This window comes from Montipora foliosa, chromosome 4, assembly GCF_036669935.1.
Source record: "Montipora foliosa isolate CH-2021 chromosome 4, ASM3666993v2, whole genome shotgun sequence".
Taxonomy (NCBI): Eukaryota; Metazoa; Cnidaria; class Anthozoa; order Scleractinia; family Acroporidae; genus Montipora; species Montipora foliosa.
This window is the reverse complement of record NC_090872.1, coordinates 32459097-32476596: the sequence shown is the minus strand read 5'-3', so window position 1 is coordinate 32476596 and position 17500 is coordinate 32459097. Positions and strand designations below refer to the sequence as shown.

General features: G+C 41.1%; 1 protein-coding gene across 1 annotated transcript in view; it reads right to left on the bottom strand.

Moving 5' to 3' along the window:
* Positions 1-17500, bottom strand: part of LOC138000645 (tolloid-like protein 2) — a 62059-nt gene that overhangs the window by 36698 nt on the left and 7861 nt on the right. Inside the window, exons 2-3 of the mRNA XM_068847203.1 lie at positions 13654-13714; positions 9239-9268 (exon numbers count right to left, since the gene is read on the bottom strand). Of these exons, the coding sequence (XP_068703304.1) occupies positions 9239-9268; positions 13654-13675 (52 nt within the window). The 5' untranslated portion in view covers positions 13676-13714. The remainder of the gene's footprint in view (positions 1-9238; positions 9269-13653; positions 13715-17500) is intronic.

Genomic DNA, 17500 nt, shown 5'->3' with positions numbered 1-17500 from the left:
CGCCCTGGATCATTTGCGGGCTTCTTCCCAGACAAAACGTGGTCAATTTCGCCACGACATAAGAAACGTCTGGAATTTTACCTCCTAACGCAATCAGTGAAACGTCACAACGAACGCGACAATATCCCCTGTAAGAATTTTTTTTCGAAGAATGAAATTGATTCATCAAGAGTTTCAAAGTTGTGAGATCCCATTTAACGGAAAAGAGTGATTCTTGCTTTATAGCCACTGAGAAATGTCCCCTCCTTTTCATTTTGTTGTTTTCTTACGTTCATTTCTAATCGGAGAATGCACGTTTACCGTTACACGCGGTTAAAAAAACTTTAAACATTTTAACACTATTTATCAATTATCAACAGTGTGTTATTGCAGTTTACATTAATTACGGTTCGAGACCAAGCAAAACATTAGGCTCTGAGTCAGAGATCATGTGGGGAATGGTGAAATTCAGAAAGCACGCGAAAAAAAGCGAGGGAGCCGTGCGCCGCCGGCTCTCCTCCTCGTTTCCATCAGGTCATGGTTTTTTTTCCACGTCCGCTCTGTCGCCGCTCTCCACCATCTCGTAGCCTGGCACAGGCTAGCAAAACATTGAAAAACAAATCAAGCCCGCGTTGTGTGTTCATGTTTCATGGCAGCTTGGCTGCATTACTTCCTCGGATATGAAATATTTACTATGACATGTTCCAGTGACCTTGATTTCGCCGATCAATAGATGTAATTTTCTATTGCTTCCGTGAAAAATACATGTAGCCGGCAAGTGTGACCAAAGTGCAGGCTGTCGCCGGCAGCCGGCTGCTATTTTGAAGCCTAGTATATTGTAACGCCACAATTCCATACTAAAACATTTTGATCTTTCTTTTTAATCAACACAACATTCAGCACATGCTTATTGCACCATTGTCACGTGTCTACGTTCCTAAGTGGGGTACCTATGTGGATCGCCTACGCTACACTACTCCCCCTTTATGAGCACTGTCCCAGTGCTGGTCCACTGAGCAAATCACTTTCGAGTAAACTTAAAACAACTTCAAATTGACACAACTGACTGAGTCTATAACGACTGTTCGTTACTTAACATGACAATGTCCACAGTTCTCAGGAAACACGCGACAGTTAAATGTTCAAACTTGTTTAGTTGCCTCGCCTGTTCGGCAATGACCATCACTCCCCAAGCATTACTGGCCAATCAGATTAACCATCCACCCAAGTTCCGTACCGACTTGGTGGCTTTTGTTGTCTGGATGGTCTCCCACGAACACTGGAAACTGCTTCAGGTACGACTTGCACAGGCAACCACACCGTTTGACGGCTGACATCCTCTGGGTAACTGTCATCCGCAGTAGAAGTTGGCAAATCCGCGTGAGGTTCAGGTTCCCTCACTTCATCAGGCTGGTCACTGTCATCTATCCCAATGCAATCAGCATTCTGAGATCCAGGAGTAACATCATCCTCTTCTCCTCCTGTTGATTCTGTTTGGACAAGTTCAACTCCTTCTCTCTCGTTAACCGGAGCTGACTGTCCGTCTTCAACAAACACTGGAGAATCTACATCTGATGACTCTCTTTCCTCTTCTCTCGGATTTGATAACTGCGTCTGCCCTCTTGGAATCCATCTCTCCAGTGGGGGTCCCAGGTAAGGCTTTAATCGGTCTGAATGAACAACCTTTGGCTTGGCCTTCCTGCTCTCCTGGATTCGGTACACTACATCAGACAACACTGATATTACCAAATAAGGCCCCTCCCAACGGCAGTCAAGTTTGGAACTTCTCCCTTTCTTTCTCCGAACATTGTGCAGCCAAACAGAATCACCAATAACAAATGGTCTGCCAGCAAGGCGTTTGTCATAGCTTCATTTCTGGCGCATGGCTGCCTTGCTCAAATGTCGTCTAGCCAAATCATGAGCACTGGCCAATCTCTTTTGAACAGCTTGGGCGTAGTCTGTCTTGAGTGGTGGTGCATCGGGAGGTGCCTCGGTTATGGCATCCAAAGGAAATTCCAGTTCTCTACCCAGCATTAAGAGATTAGGCGAAACCCCTGTTGACTCATGAACAGCACCTCGGTAGGCCATCATGCAAGCTGGTAGCTGAAGATCCCAGTCCTCCTGATATTCCTTAATCTTCCCACGCAACATTTCAACAAGGGTCCTATTGAAGCGTTCCACCTGTCCATCGGATTGGGGGTGCATTGGGGTAGTGCGAGTTTTCTTGATGTCTAAAAGCTTGCAAATTTCAGCAAAGACCCTTGATTCAAAGTTAGTTCCTTGGTCGCTATGGAGTTCACGGGGTACGCTAAAGAAACAAATAAACTCGCTCACTAACTTCTCAGCAACAGTACTGGCCTCCTGGTTTGGTATAGGGTAGCTCTCAGTCCATTTGGTGAAGTAATCACTAACCACCAGTACAAACTTGTTCTTTCGTGGAGTTTCTGGCAGTGGACCAAGAATGTCAATCGCAATGCGTCCCATGGGAGCTCCTACCATGTAGTGTTGTAAAGGAGCGCGACGCTTCCTTCCCCATGTTTTCTTTGATCCGCAAACATGGCAACTGGCGACCAATCCATGAACTGCTGATGTAAGGCCTGGCCAATAATAACGAGACTGAAGGGCGTTTATGGTCTTTCGCACACCACGATGACTTGCAGTCGTGTGGCTATGATGAGCTTCAAAGGCAGTCTGTCAGAGAATGACGGGAAGAACAATCTTGTTGTTTGTCTGATCTCCAATGTCATTTTCCCATTTGCGACAAAGTACACGGTTTCTGAAGAGCAGCCGGTCCCATTGTGACCACAAGGACTTTACAGCATGGCTTCCTTCCATCCAATAATGACTTTAAGATCAGGATCTGCTTCCTGCTGCTCCCCCAAGAAGTGGGAAGTCCATGTTGGTTCCAACCTGACCGTGGCACAACGCTCACCAACAGGACGTTTACATTCCGCTGGTTGCCCACTGTCCTGGTTAGGGACATGCATCGCTGTTTGGACACCGACATGAACAAAGGACACTTGTTTCTGACATATCCAACCCTTACACCACCTACAATGGTCATCGCAAGGTCGACGAGAAAGTGCATCAGCATTCTGGTGTCGTTGTCCCGGTCGATACTGGATCTCAAAGTCAAACGTACTTAAGAATTCAATCCAACGTGCCAGTTGTCCTTCTGGGTCCTTAGCTTTAATGACAGAGCGCAAGGGGGAATGATCAGTTCGAATGCAGAATCTTGTACCTTGTAGGTAATGCCGATGTTGCTTGACAAACTCTACAATTGCCAAAAGCTCACGCCGAGTCACACAATTATAGTTCCTTTCAGACTTGGACAATGTTCGACTTGCGAATTCAATAGGTCTTTCCACCCCGTCTTGAAGCTGTGATAACACTGCACCAATTCAATGGTCTGATGCGTTGGTGTCTAGCACAAACTTACCCTCTCTGGTCGGGTAGGCCAGGACTCCAGAGGACGTAAGCGAACTCTTGAGGCTGTCGAAAGCCAGCTGACATTCCCCTGTCCAAACAAATTCTGTCTTTGCTTCTGTTAGCTTGTACAGCGGTTGAGCTATGGTTAAAAAGTCAGGGACAAACCAACGGTAATAAGAAGCAAGTCCGAGGAAGCTTTTGACCTCTGTCCTGTTTTCCGGAATGGGCCATGTGAGAACTTGTTCGACTTTTCCAGGGTCTGGGCCGATGCCCTCTTCTGTGACCACATGTCCGAGATATGAAACTCGTTTCTGGAAGAGAAAACACTTCTTCGGCTTAAGCTTTAGTCCCGCCCGGGTAAGTCGCTCAAACACTTGTTTCAGCCGTTCTAACTCCTCCTCAAATGTACGCCCCATGACAATCACATCATCAAGGTAAATCAGACAGATTTTCCAATGTAGACCCTTCAAGACAAGTTCCATCAATCTGGCAAATGTACTTGGCACGTTACAAAGCCCGAATGGGATCACGTTCCATTCATACAAGCCGCTTGGGGTTACAAATGCTGCCTTTTCTTGGGTGTTCGCGTCCATTGCCACTTGCCAGTAACCAGAGGCAAGATCCAACGTGGAAAACCATCTCGAGCCGCTTAAAGCAGCAAGTGAATCATCAACTCGTAGTATGGGAAAGGCATCCTTTACTGTCGCTGCATTTAACCGGCGGTAGTCAATACACAACCTCTGGCTACCGTCCTTCTTAGTCACCAGCACAACTGGGGAGGACCAAGGGCTTGATGATTCTTTCACCTTCCCTTCCTGCAAGAGATCAGTTACTTGTTGTTCAATTTCCTCATGTTTCCATGGAGAGGTGCGCCGGGGCTGTTGTCGTATTGGGGACACACTGCCTGTTTCAATTCTGTGCTCGACCATATGTGTAGTGCCCAAGTCCCCGTTGGAAAAGGAAAATTGTACAGTAACTCGCGCAGTCTCTCAGTTTCACTGACAGTCAAATGCTCAGTGCTCCTTCCCAGGAGTTCCTGTAGGGGTTCTGGTAGAGTTCCTTCAGCTTGTTCGTGTGATACATGCTGAGTTACTACTCTGGCTTGGCCCATAACACTCTCCTTATTCTCCTCATAAAGCTCCAGGAAAGTGACATCAATAACTGGCTTAGCCAGGGCAATCACAGTCTCAGCAGCTAAGTGGTAAGCTTCGTTGGAAACATTGAAAACACGTAAAGGGACCTCTCTGTCCTCTTTAACATCCACCAGAGTCCTTGCAACATGGAGGCCCTTTTGTTGCGAATGTGAAGTGAGGCAAGGTTCCAACAATTGCACTTCTAATGGAGATGCCTTTGGATTTAAGTTACTAGAACGCTTGTGAACGGTGACTGGAACAATCATCTCAGTGTTGTTCAATAATTGTGGACCGTCATACGATACATCTTGAACTAAGGGGCTGGTTCTTGAAATCAGAACACTCAAACACTTCTCCATTAATTGACAATTGATTTTTTACAATGTCGATATGCGAATCAACTTGTGACAGGAAGTCCATACCCAGAATGCCCTCATCTTCAACCTCAGCCACAATCACATGCATCTGAAACTCTCTAGAACCCAGGTGCACCACAACATGTCCTAGACCATGTGTTTTTGCTTGCTGACCATCAGCAAGAGCAATTGCAGAATTAGCTGAACTCAAACTGAACTTGGCACTAGCAGGTAGAGAATTATAAATCTTAAACGACAAAATTGAACGAGCAGCACCAGTGTCTATCAACCACATAGTACGAGTTCCACCAATAAAACCTGGCAAATAAAGGCCTTGCACTTTATTACCAACTTGTGACCTAGCTTCCATCGACACATTGAGATAAGTCATATCCTGCTTAGGTACAGTAGTGGGGCCAACATCACTCTCAGTCAGGCATCCCCCTGGCCCTTGGGTGACACCCTGCTGGCGTTTCCCAAGCCCAAATTATCGTGTTCATGTGACTTGCGTGATGGGCATTTACGACGGTAATGGCCAAATTCCTTGCAATCACAGCATGGACCATTTCGACTGAAAGAAAGTGGGGCAGGTGGGCGTTGCTGGCTTCCAGAGGTGTTCACAGACATTGACTGGGATAGCTCCTGTAACTGCTGAACTAGCTGTTGGAGAACAACTTGCTGAGTCTCCTGATGTTGTTGTTGTGCTTGAAGGTCAGACCGTAACATTTCAAACTGAGCTTGAAACAAATCAGGCTCGCTTTGAACTTTATCAACAGAGCAAACCTTTGGAGAGCTTCTTGGCCGATCTCTATCCAAGAGACGAAATGTTTCAAGTTCACAGGCCAGTGACAGGGCTTCGTCCATGGTGCGTGGTTTGTCTCTGCGTAGTCGAAGCCTGTCGTCTCGATCTTTGATAGCATCAATGAAATGCTGGACGGCAAATCTTTCCTGAGTGTCAGGAGACAAATCCTGATAAGCGAGAGTTGACATAGACCGGATATCTGCAGAAAGGGCTTAAAAACTTTCATTTTCCTGTTGGCGACGGTTGTGCAAATGTGCCTGGTGTAACTCGCTCTGTTTTTCAACACCAAACCGAAGTTCCAATTTGTCAACAATCTTCGCGTAATTTCGACAGTCGCTGTCGGACATGCCATTTATCACCTTTTGAGCTTCGCCGCGAAGGCTTGCGGCCAAGAAAACAGCAGCTTCTTCTTTGTTCCAACCATTAACAACAGAGCAACGCTCAAAGTGTTTCAAATAATCTCGTAACGACTGAGTACCATCATAATCCGCAGGATTTTTAACAGGTTTGAGAAACTTCTGGTGATGTGTAAACAAATCAGTCGGAAAATTATCCAATTCGTTCTGGGATGCAAATGGGTTTGCAGAGTGAAATCGGCGACTTGAACTTCCAAAATAATTTACTGACAGGTCCGGAGATGAATAAGACGCTGGTGTAAACGGGTTCTCCGGCTTAAAAGGGTTAGTTGGCGTTGAACAACTCATTTCTTTGAATCCTGAATCCATGTGCACAATTGATTTTTCGGCCACTGAAGACCGCCGAAACCACACGAGCAAACAAACAAGTAAAATTTCCACACAGAACCACACAAAACGATGATATTCGTTCGCACAAACCATCAAAATATCTCCAGGGGTACGTAAAGTTCGTTTTGTTCACCGCTGCCACCAATGTAATGCCACAATTCCATACTAAAACATTTTGATCTTTCTTTTTAATCAACACAACACTCAGCACATGCTTATTGCACCATCGTCACGTGTCTACGTTCCTAAGGGGGGTACCTATGTGGATCGCCTACGCTACAATATATAGTAAAGATGAAAGCACTAGCGAGGAGCTACACCTGTATGTTTGGTGGCCTAATATTAGTGGTCAACTGGAAGAGCTAGAGAAAGCCTGCAGTGGGTGTCAGCTTAACCAGAAGATGACTAATGGTCAGGTCCACATAATTATAGGTCCAACAGCATATGCCATATTACATCTTCACCACCATTCCATCCCACTACAAACGGTCTAGCTGAGAGTGAGAGGTCAGTACAAACCTTCAAGCAAGCATTAAGGTCTATGCAGCAAAGCTCAAAACTGGTCATAAATGAAGGGGTAGTTTCTAAAGAAACTGTGGTGCTGCGTCGGTGGTGAAGTAGTATACAAAAATTTGGTTTATCAACGGAGTTGATAATGTAAATTGGCCACTGTACAGAGATTCTAAAAGCTGACGTTTCGAGCGTTAGCCCTTCGTCAGAGCGAATCCAAAGATTCCTCATAGCCTATAGGAACCCTCCTCACTCAACTACTGGTGAGAGCCCAGCACAATTACTCCTTTGAAGACCACTACGCACTCGCCTAGATTTGGTGAAACCCAACTTGAACCAAAAGGTGGTTAACTAACAGCATCAGCAGAGCAGTGAAAGCCGTGAAAGAGAAGGGTAGAGAGCGTAGTCAGTTTAATAGAGGTTGGTGACTCTAGCTCTGTTTGTGCACCTGCAGAGCTCTGCTGATCCTCCTGAAGTGATTCCAATCAGTCCTATGGTCAAGTAGGACCCCCAGAGAGCGCACAAGGCACCACAGCGATTCAATCTCTGAACTGCTATTTTACAGTGACAGTAGGCCACTGGACAATGTTTGTTGATTTGTGACTGTCCAGATGAAAAGGATGCTTAACCAAAAAGCGTTTCTAGTGTGTTTGTGTTTGAAACGTGTTTGAAACATGTTTGAAACTTGGATCAAACAATCCGATATATTGCTTGACTTTCGAACTGAACAGTACCTCCTTATTCTTTGAGTTTTGAGTTTTGATAACGTTTTGACAGCTCATACCTTTAATATCAATAGTTCCTAGTTGAGGTGATTTTAGTGAAGGATAGATATTAAAGTGTTTCTATGCTTTTATTTTTTAGTTGTGATTATTGCCGGTTTCATAATTTTAATTTCATGCTAGAGAGACTCACTCTTCAGGTATAATTCATTTTTCCTTATTTCAATTTTGTTTTAAATCCGTTTCCTTTCTTCACAGTTATGCTATATTTTCAGTTGCATTTCTAAAGGCAATTATTACTAAAGAGCATTGTCTCAAACCCCTTTGAAAGAAATTGAAGAGCTGCAAAAAGGATTTTAATCTGATCTGTGAGAAACATGCAGAACTTTATAATTTTGCAGAACCAAGCCAAGTCCCTTGGTTAGATAAATGGGAAACCAAACTCATGAATGATGTCTTTGGCACAAGGAACAAGGACCCCATTCAATTATCAAGACACCAATAGCATGCAGGAAATTGAACAACCTGCACCCACAGGCAATCATGATGGACAAGAATTGACTGTTCAAGAAGAAGGGCGTCCTTTAGTAGCCCATCAACATAATCACAAGGAACAAAATGAATGCCACTGCTTGCAAGCAATACCATTCCTGGAAACAATGCTTCAGAGGAAATATTTTAGTTTATTTTTTAGATGTTTTTGTGGGGAGGAGAATTGTTACGGTTTTCCTGTACATTTAGCATATACATGTACATGATTGTATTATAGTATGTGTAATTACATGTCTGAGCATGTTGCATACACTGTAGATATTTTAAAATAAATTAAAATATGCTTGTCAATGTCAATCAATGTTGTGTGGGTGCGTTTCTGCTCTTGCACAGTAAATTTACATGTATGATGATGCTGATCCAAAGCACAGTAGGAGGCAGGGTGGAGGAGTTGGTTGGGTAAGTACTGTATGTGGAAAGCAGTTGTACTGGTTTGGCTCACAGGGAGTATCAGAGGAGGCATGATTGGATGCAGTTGAGGGTGTACTGGGAGCTTTGTCGGATGTATGGTGTGAAGTGTGCTGATGTGTGCATGAGGAGGTTCCGGATGAGGTGTCAGGGTGTCACAGGATGGGAATGTGGAGATCTGATGGAATAGCCAGGAGTATCGAGACAACACAGAAGATAGCACATAATCATCCAGATGTAACTGTGGTGGATTGAGCACTGGTGAGGACCGGAGTGAACGTTTGTTGATACACATAATCTGCTTAACTAGTATGCTTCCAATGTTCAATGATGTATAAGCCACTTGTCCCGAAAGTGATATAACTCAAACAGCCTATCTCCATGTTCAAATTAATTAAGAATCCCATGATTGGCAAACTCACAAAACATTAAAATAATTATTTTATACCTAAAAAAAAGTAATAAAAAATACATATCAGTGTAGATGTTAAAGGTCAGCAATTTCCTCACAGTCATTTCAAAGTAATGGCCATGGTGCTGAGCACATAACCACATGAATGAGCAAGGGTCACATATGTACAAAAGACTCAGCCTTGCATACCTGCACTTACAGCATCAATTAAGTATAACCCTGTAAAAAAATGTAAACAGATTAAAAAGTTGCCTAATGATATTGTCAGTAAATCTGTCAATCCATCAAGGAAAAAGAAATAACAACCACATCAATAATTATAATTATTATAATTACACGTACATAAACACGAATGAAATACCAGCCAAGTGAACTTTCATGCAAAAACATGATAATTATCTTCACATGTGAAAATAACTTACACGTTATCTTCTCACGTGAAAAGATCACTGTTGCTATGGCTAGATAGTAAATCCCGCTGTTGTTCTATATATTAAGGACTACAAAAAATATTAAATAAATTTAAAGTTAAATGGTTTGATATTTCATTGGTGTTTATGTAATTGTTAAGCTGTCTCTTCAATATAAATTTATTTTGTGAACATGCAATGTCACGTAATAATAATAAGTACAGGTTATATCACGGTTGGTGGGCACGTACGATTTTTATTCACAAGTTGTGTACAAAACAAACGAACGAGCGCAGCGAGTGAGTTTGTTTTACACAACGAGTGAATAAAAATCATACAAGCAAACCGTGAAATAACTTGTTTATTATATACATAGCGAGATTCATAAGCGAAGAGAACTCAAACATATCTTTCTTTTCTTTCAAAGGAAAACAATACGCGGTCAAGCCGCCTCACAGTTCGAGAGTTGCAGTGAAATGGCTTTCTTGTGAAATGCTTTACATCTAATTATCAAGCAAGAATGCGATTAAAAGGCAGAACTAGTTAGAATTAAATAAGACATCCTGAAAATATGTCAAAATAGTTCTACGGAAGTTAAAAACTTGAAATACAAAAGTGAAAACCAGAGACTATTTTGTTGCTAGCTGATGATCAGGACCCTCTTGCTTGAATTGACAAACACTAGTCAGAATCCGAATCAAGAGGTTTGATTCTTTTATAAGTTTTGTTAGGGTTCTCGATCCTCTCGCACTGAAAGAGTGGGCGATTGATTTAAAGTGTTTAATTAGTGCCACACTAACATGTCCTCCGCTTATAACAGCACCCGAAAAAGAGAAAGGGGCTGCTGTGCTGCTTGCTTTGCTGAGAAAAAGTTGGACGAAATGTTGGATGAGTGAGTTTGTCAAACTCGTGCTTTCTTTTCTCCGGAATAGAAGAGCCAGACTGGGGAGCTCTTTCCGCCGAACTCAGTCCAGTGAGAGTGTGATCGACATGTTTAACCGTTGTTTCTGTGAGACAGTCGAGTAACTAGTGACAGTTGCATAATATCAGTTGGTGGCACGTCGTTGTTGACTAAAGTTTGAATCATAGTTTTTCTGCCGCTATGGTTTTTGAAGTTTGGCCCGAGTCCGGCTTTCTGTGCCATTGTTTTCATTAAGGTATTAAGCTTATTTACGCCAACTGGACCTTTTTTGAACCATGGTTTGCCGGAGCCAGATTTTACATTGTTCACTGCCAAGTAAAACGGTGCATCGTCGGCTTTTATTTCCGCGGGTCGCTTTTCTGCATAGACTTTGTAGGCCTTTACTGGACATTTCTCGTTGTTCGGCACAGCAAACATTTTCGGTGCAATGGCTCTTAAATTCTGAGGATCCTTTCCTGAACGAGTTTTGGTTTCTCTTTCATTGAATTCGAGGTACTCCTGCCCTGTGGAAGTTTGACAAAGTTTTACGTCTCCCCAACACATTTCTCTGTGCTCCTTGCAGCCTCGTAACCCGAATGTGGGTAATGTGTTGTTGAACCACACCGTGTTTAAAAGCACTTCTGAAATACCAGCCAAGTGAACTTTCATGCAAAAACATGATAATTATCTTCACATGTGAAAATAACTTACACGTTATCTTCTCACGTGAAAAGATCACTGTTGCTATGGCTAGATAGTAAATCCCGCTGTTGTTCTATATATTAAGGACTACAAAAAATATTAAATAAATTTAAAGTTAAATGGTTTGATATTTCATTGGTGTTTATGTAATTGTTAAGCTGTCTCTTCAATATAAATTTATTTTGTGAACATGCAATGTCACGTAATAATAATAAGTACAGGTTATATCACGGTTGGTGGGCACGTACGATTTTTATTCACAAGTTGTGTACAAAACAAACGAACGAGCGCAGCGAGTGAGTTTGTTTTACACAACGAGTGAATAAAAATCATACAAGCAAACCGTGAAATAACTTGTTTATTATATACATAGCGAGATTCATAAGCGAAGAGAACTCAAACATATCTTTCTTTTCTTTCAAAGGAAAACAATACGCGGTCAAGCCGCCTCACAGTTCGAGAGTTGCAGTGAAATGGCTTTCTTGTGAAATGCTTTACATCTAATTATCAAGCAAGAATGCGATTAAAAGGCAGAACTAGTTAGAATTAAATAAGACATCCTGAAAATATGTCAAAATAGTTCTACGGAAGTTAAAAACTTGAAATACAAAAGTGAAAACCAGAGACTATTTTGTTGCTAGCTGATGATCAGGACCCTCTTGCTTGAATTGACAAACACTAGTCAGAATCCGAATCAAGAGGTTTGATCCTTTTATAAGTTTTGTTAGGGTTCTCGATCCTCTCGCACTGAAAGAGTGGGCGATTGATTTAAAGTGTTTAATTAGTGCCACACTAACATGTCCTCCGCTTATAACAGCACCCGAAAAAGAGAAAGGGGCTGCTGTGCTGCTTGCTTTGCTGAGAAAAAGTTGGACGAAATGTTGGATGAGTGAGTTTGTCAAACTCATGCTTTCTTTTCTCCGGAATAGAAGAGCCAGACTGGGGAGCTCTTTCCGCCGAACTCAGTCCAGTGAGAGTGTGATCGACATGTTTAACCGTTGTTTCTGTGAGACAGTCGAGTAACTAGTGACAGTTGCATAATATCAGTTGGTGGCACGTCGTTGTTGACTAAAGTTTGAATCATAGTTTTTCTGCCGCTATGGTTTTTGAAGTTTGGCCCGAGTCCGGCTTTCTGTGCCATTGTTTTCATTAAGGTATTAAGCTTATTTACGCCAACTGGACCTTTTTTGAACCATGGTTTGCCGGAGCCAGATTTTACATTGTTCACTGCCAAGTAAAACGGTGCATCGTCGGCTTTTATTTCCGCGGGTCGCTTTTCTGCATAGACTTTGTAGGCCTTTACTGGACATTTCTCGTTGTTCGGCACAGCAAACATTTTCGGTGCAATGGCTCTTAAATTCTGAGGATCCTTTCCTGAACGAGTTTTGGTTTCTCTTTCATTGAATTCGAGGTACTCCTGCCCTGTGGAAGTTTGACAAAGTTTTACGTCTCCCCAACACATTTCTCTGTGCTCCTTGCAGCCTCGTAACCCGAATGTGGGTAATGTGTTGTTGAACCACACCGTGTTTAAAAGCACTTCTGCCGTGGAACTTCTCAAGAGATCCTTTTCATATAGAACTTGAATATCTTCCTCACTTAAAGCAGAAGAAGCATTAGACTTGTTGCCCTTGCCTTTCCGTTTTGGATCCCTTTGCTTTGACTGAAGCGCTTTCCGAGTTTCCGCAAACTGGACTTCATACGGCAAAGTCCATCGTTTTTTTTCTTCAAATGGCGGTCAAAGCTAGCGAAGAATGCCCTCAAGGAATTAGGCTCGTATTCCTCGTTGTCTTCTTTTTTGCGAACCGTTATAAGGAACTCGCTGAGAAAGTTGTTCAGCTCTTGAGGAGTTAATTCATCCATTTGTCTTGTCTCGCGTTTCAAAACAAGAAATTTGTGGAACAGAGCAACATCATGTTTGGCCTTTTTCTTGGTATTTCATTTTCCTGTCCGTCTACATTGTATGAACTCTTCTACTGATGAATCTAGGCTCTGACAATGGTTAGTCTGATTTGAGGCCATCTTTCTAAAGAAAAAAGCACCTAAGCTCTAACTTAGAAATGTGCTATATGTCAGTCAAGAGCGAACGAGCGACACAGTTTTGTTCACTAGTGAAAATAATGATATAGCCAATCAGAGCATCGATACGTCGTTCTTCAATAGTGAAAAAAATTGTATGACCAATCAGCTGGCCTCTCTAGTGCGAAGAGACTATTTTTATCTTGATGCTTTTTGGCGCGTAAATCTCAGTATGTATATAATAATAATAATGATAATGATAATGATTATGATAATAATAATAACAATAATAATTATAATAATAATTAATAATAATAATTATATATAATTATTTTTCTCTCTTGGAAGAATTATCCACTATTGCATGTTTGCACCTCAGTCAAACAACATCCCTTAATTCGTTCAGAACATGAATCTCCAAACATCAACCTCCAAACTCAAATACCCGAAAATCACCACACTTAATGGGGCTGCACTCGCATCTTGTTGCTGCAATCAAGGTATTTTAAAATTATTATTAAAATTATAACCTTCATAACCAAAAACATGGGTAAAAGCATGAACTACGATCACACCTGTTATCAACAGAAGAAACATGTTTAGTTGGACAGAAGTTGACCTCTAAACTTGAGTGTTCTGTGAAACAATTCGTTTACAGTCAGTTATTAAAGCAACATAACAGCTAAACAGTTCTGAATCAGTAAATTGCGACAATGAAAGGGAAAATGTACACTTTTTTGTTTGACAGGCAAGAATAAATACAAAGTAATCAGACACTAAACAGCAAATTAGAATGTTTAAAATGTTAAGCTAACAGTCTTAAAGTAAACAGTGGACAAAAGCCTATGAAATGTATGAATACTAATCACACGGCTTACATGTATGTACAAAATGAAAATCTGTATTTTGTGAAATGAAAATTTGTACTTTGCAAAATGAACTGAAATCTATATAAGAAATCTACATTTTGCAAAATTTACATATACAAGTCTAGAAAATTCAGAGGATCTCCACTAACAGCAGGGTGAAGTGGTCACACAACAATTTTTTATGAACACATCAGGTCATTCACACTTTTGATGCCAAATATCAAGAACACAGTGACAGCATTGAGTAAGTATTTGTATTAAGTGGTGAAATGGCGCATTATTCACCTCGGGCATTTAACGAATGAAGTATCAGTCTTTAATTGGGATTTAAATGGTAAGGTGACTCACTCCAAAAAGATGCCATTCAAGGGAAAATAGTATAGGACGTATTGCTTTCTTCACAAACATTGATCACATACTAGTGCAGCCTCTGAGATTTTGCAAATTACAGATTTTCATTTTCTTTGGTTTCGCAAATTACCTGAGTGTGTACTTACTTAAAGTGCTACTATGACCAAAAAGTCGATTTTATTTTTCTTTGGATTTCAAACTTATGTCAACTAAACAGTAAGTGACCCTGATTTTAAAAAAGTCAACTGCTTATTTTAACTGGAATTTCCCTATTTCATGGAGAGCCATTATTAACTTTGGAGTCTTGAGAGAGCTGGATCGAGGAGAAAATGATGTCAAAGACTCAATGGTTTAAGATTGCAATGCAATGGTTTATTAAGATTCGGGACTTTCGAGAACCAAGCCCCTGAGGTTTTACATGTATGTGGGCTGAGTTTCAGTCAATCTCAATCACTGACTCTGAGGGTTTTTCTCCAGGTACTCTGGTTTTCCTCCCTCATCAAAATTGACCCAGCCAATTACATGCACATCCAGCTTTGGGCGGATACAATCGATTGGAATGACCTCTGGTATCCTTCCCTTTCACTGAAGTGAATGAATAAAGTTGGTATTAAATGTACCTCCAGTAAATTATTAACTGTACACTGAAGGTAATGTAACCTAGTATTAAAATGGTTTGCATATGTTTTATATATATTTTAAGAGGTAAATAAACAGACAGTATGTTTTTTGTCAATAAATGATACAGTGATACTGTATGTTTTCCCTTTCACAAATATCAGAAAATGCTTTACCCCTTATCACAGTGGCCAGGGTACCAGTACATGTTTTTTGCAGAATGTCACCGAACACTATAACAGTATAAAGTCAGCATTTGACAGTAACAACTGTTCATATATACTTGTAACAATAACTAAAAACCAACCATTTTAGAAATCCGTGTTTAAAATAATTCAGACATGCACTACCATTATTGAAAGCTATTAACCATTCTGCATTTGGCGTTCTGAAAAATCACGGTCACATTCACTGTTCAAATTTACAGTAAAATCTACCTGGATGGCATTTAAGACCATACGAGAAGTAGCAAGCAACATCCACTAATATATAAAGCAAAATTAATTTTCTGAGGTAAATTCTCAGCCACAATTTTTATGGACAACCAAATACATGCACACTGTACATAATAAAATCCAATGAGACCACAGGTTCCCGAAACTGATGCAATCACTGAATCAGTAAAAAACTATTGGAGAAAACATTACAGTACTTGAAAGTGAAAAATATGAGTAAAATTTTGAATCAAAAACGTCTTACTTCATTTTATTTGCGAGGCTTCATGTGCTCTGTGTGGGTACAGTGCAGACCAGAAATAAGCGTCCTACGCAGACGCAAAAAGCATGCACGATTTTTGCGCACACGCAATTATCTTTGATGAAGGCACGTTTTTGATGCGCGTTATAAACAAAGGCGCGTGTGCGCAATTTTCTTGTGCTCGTTTCACACACGTTTTTTTGGACGCTTATTTCTGGTCGATCTGCACTGTATTTGTAATGCTTTAAGGTCTCGGTAAAGGTAAATTTAGGCATCTTGCTCAAATTTCTTGATTTTGCAAATCTTGAATGGGTGGGCTGCGAAGTATATTTTCCCGAAAAAAAAAATTCTGAAAAATTAATTTTAATAAAAGCCACAAAAATCGCTTTTCTTTGTTTCCTGCCATAATCTGTGCGTGATAAATAATTGACCTATCATGTCAATCACACGTAAAAGGATTGGGTGTCATTTGACAGCCTTCCCCTGTGATCTGCTACCGTAGCATGTGCCCGAACGCTGATTGGCTTGCTTTCAAGTAGGGGGCAGAGTTATTCAGAGGACCGTGAACTGCACGCAAAATCTTTAAGTTCGATTTTCTAAGGCTTTATTTTGACCCTAAGATTACAACTTCTCAGACCTCCTGTCCCAAAGATATCCTGTCCAAATGTTCAGTTCTAATACATGTAGATGATTGTACTACAAAATGTCTGCCCAAATTAAGCATGAGATGAGGAGTTTCAACTTTGGCGAGTTTAATATATTTTCTTCAATTCGTAACATATCAAAAATTCCTTACACGGAATGGGAGTACATTCATCTGTGACTAAGATGCAACAAAGTGCGCTTGTTTTCACAGTAAAGTGAAAGGGCAGGAACTTCTGCAGCAGACTGGGTCGTTCTGAGTTTGAGGCCTCAAAACTAAACAGTAATATTAAATTCCAAAAAACTAAAACTTTATTCAAATAATTCAATCTATCAGCTTTAATTAAGGACAGTGCCTACTGATTCATAGACATTTTTGCGCAGTTTACTGAATATGCGGGAAAAGAAGATCTTAAACATATGTTAGTGAAATCCAAAAAGAAAATCGGGGGTAATCACGCATTTTTCGAAGATAATTAATAAACAATATTTGTAAAAGCTTTAAAATACAAAGCATTGTACATGTTTGGCAGTCTTTTCCAAATTGAAGCTTAATTTTCTCTGAAAAATGCATGGTTTCCCCCAAATTTCCTTTTGGGTAACACTGTAGCAATTAGAGCACTTGCTATAAAGTTCTGCTTTTTATACCGAGACCTTAAGTGATTTTCAGTGGGGGTTTTGTTGGTTTCCAGCTTTGGTGTTTCCCTCTGTACATATATATTTTTTCTGCAATACTTCTTCACTGATTCAGTGATTGCGTCAGGGGCTGGACAATCTGCGAGCCAGCGAGCCATGCAAGCCATGCGCATTTCACTTTTTAAGTCTAAGCACCCATTTCAAATAGCGCTAATAAACAGTTATTAAGACTAAGCACCCATTTTAAAATGGTTACCTTTCAATAACTGTGTGACTCGCATGTTAACGCGCATGACTCGCCATGTTGGCTCGCATGACTCGCAGTCGTGGCTCGCTTGGCTCACAGCCACAGCTCGCATGACTCGCATGGCTCGCTGGCTCGCACATTGTCCCAACTCATTGCGTCAGTTTGCGAAACCTGTGACAAGACTATACGCTGATGACAAAAGCAAACTCATCCTTTGATTTGGAATTAAATACACTGGCTTGTTAATTTTCCCCATGCATGAGCACAGAAAGTGCGACATTTATCACCTTACAATTCAACAACATTAGCCGACAGAAAAGGAAATCATCTCAATAAAATAAAGCTTAAGGCAGCTCTAAGGCC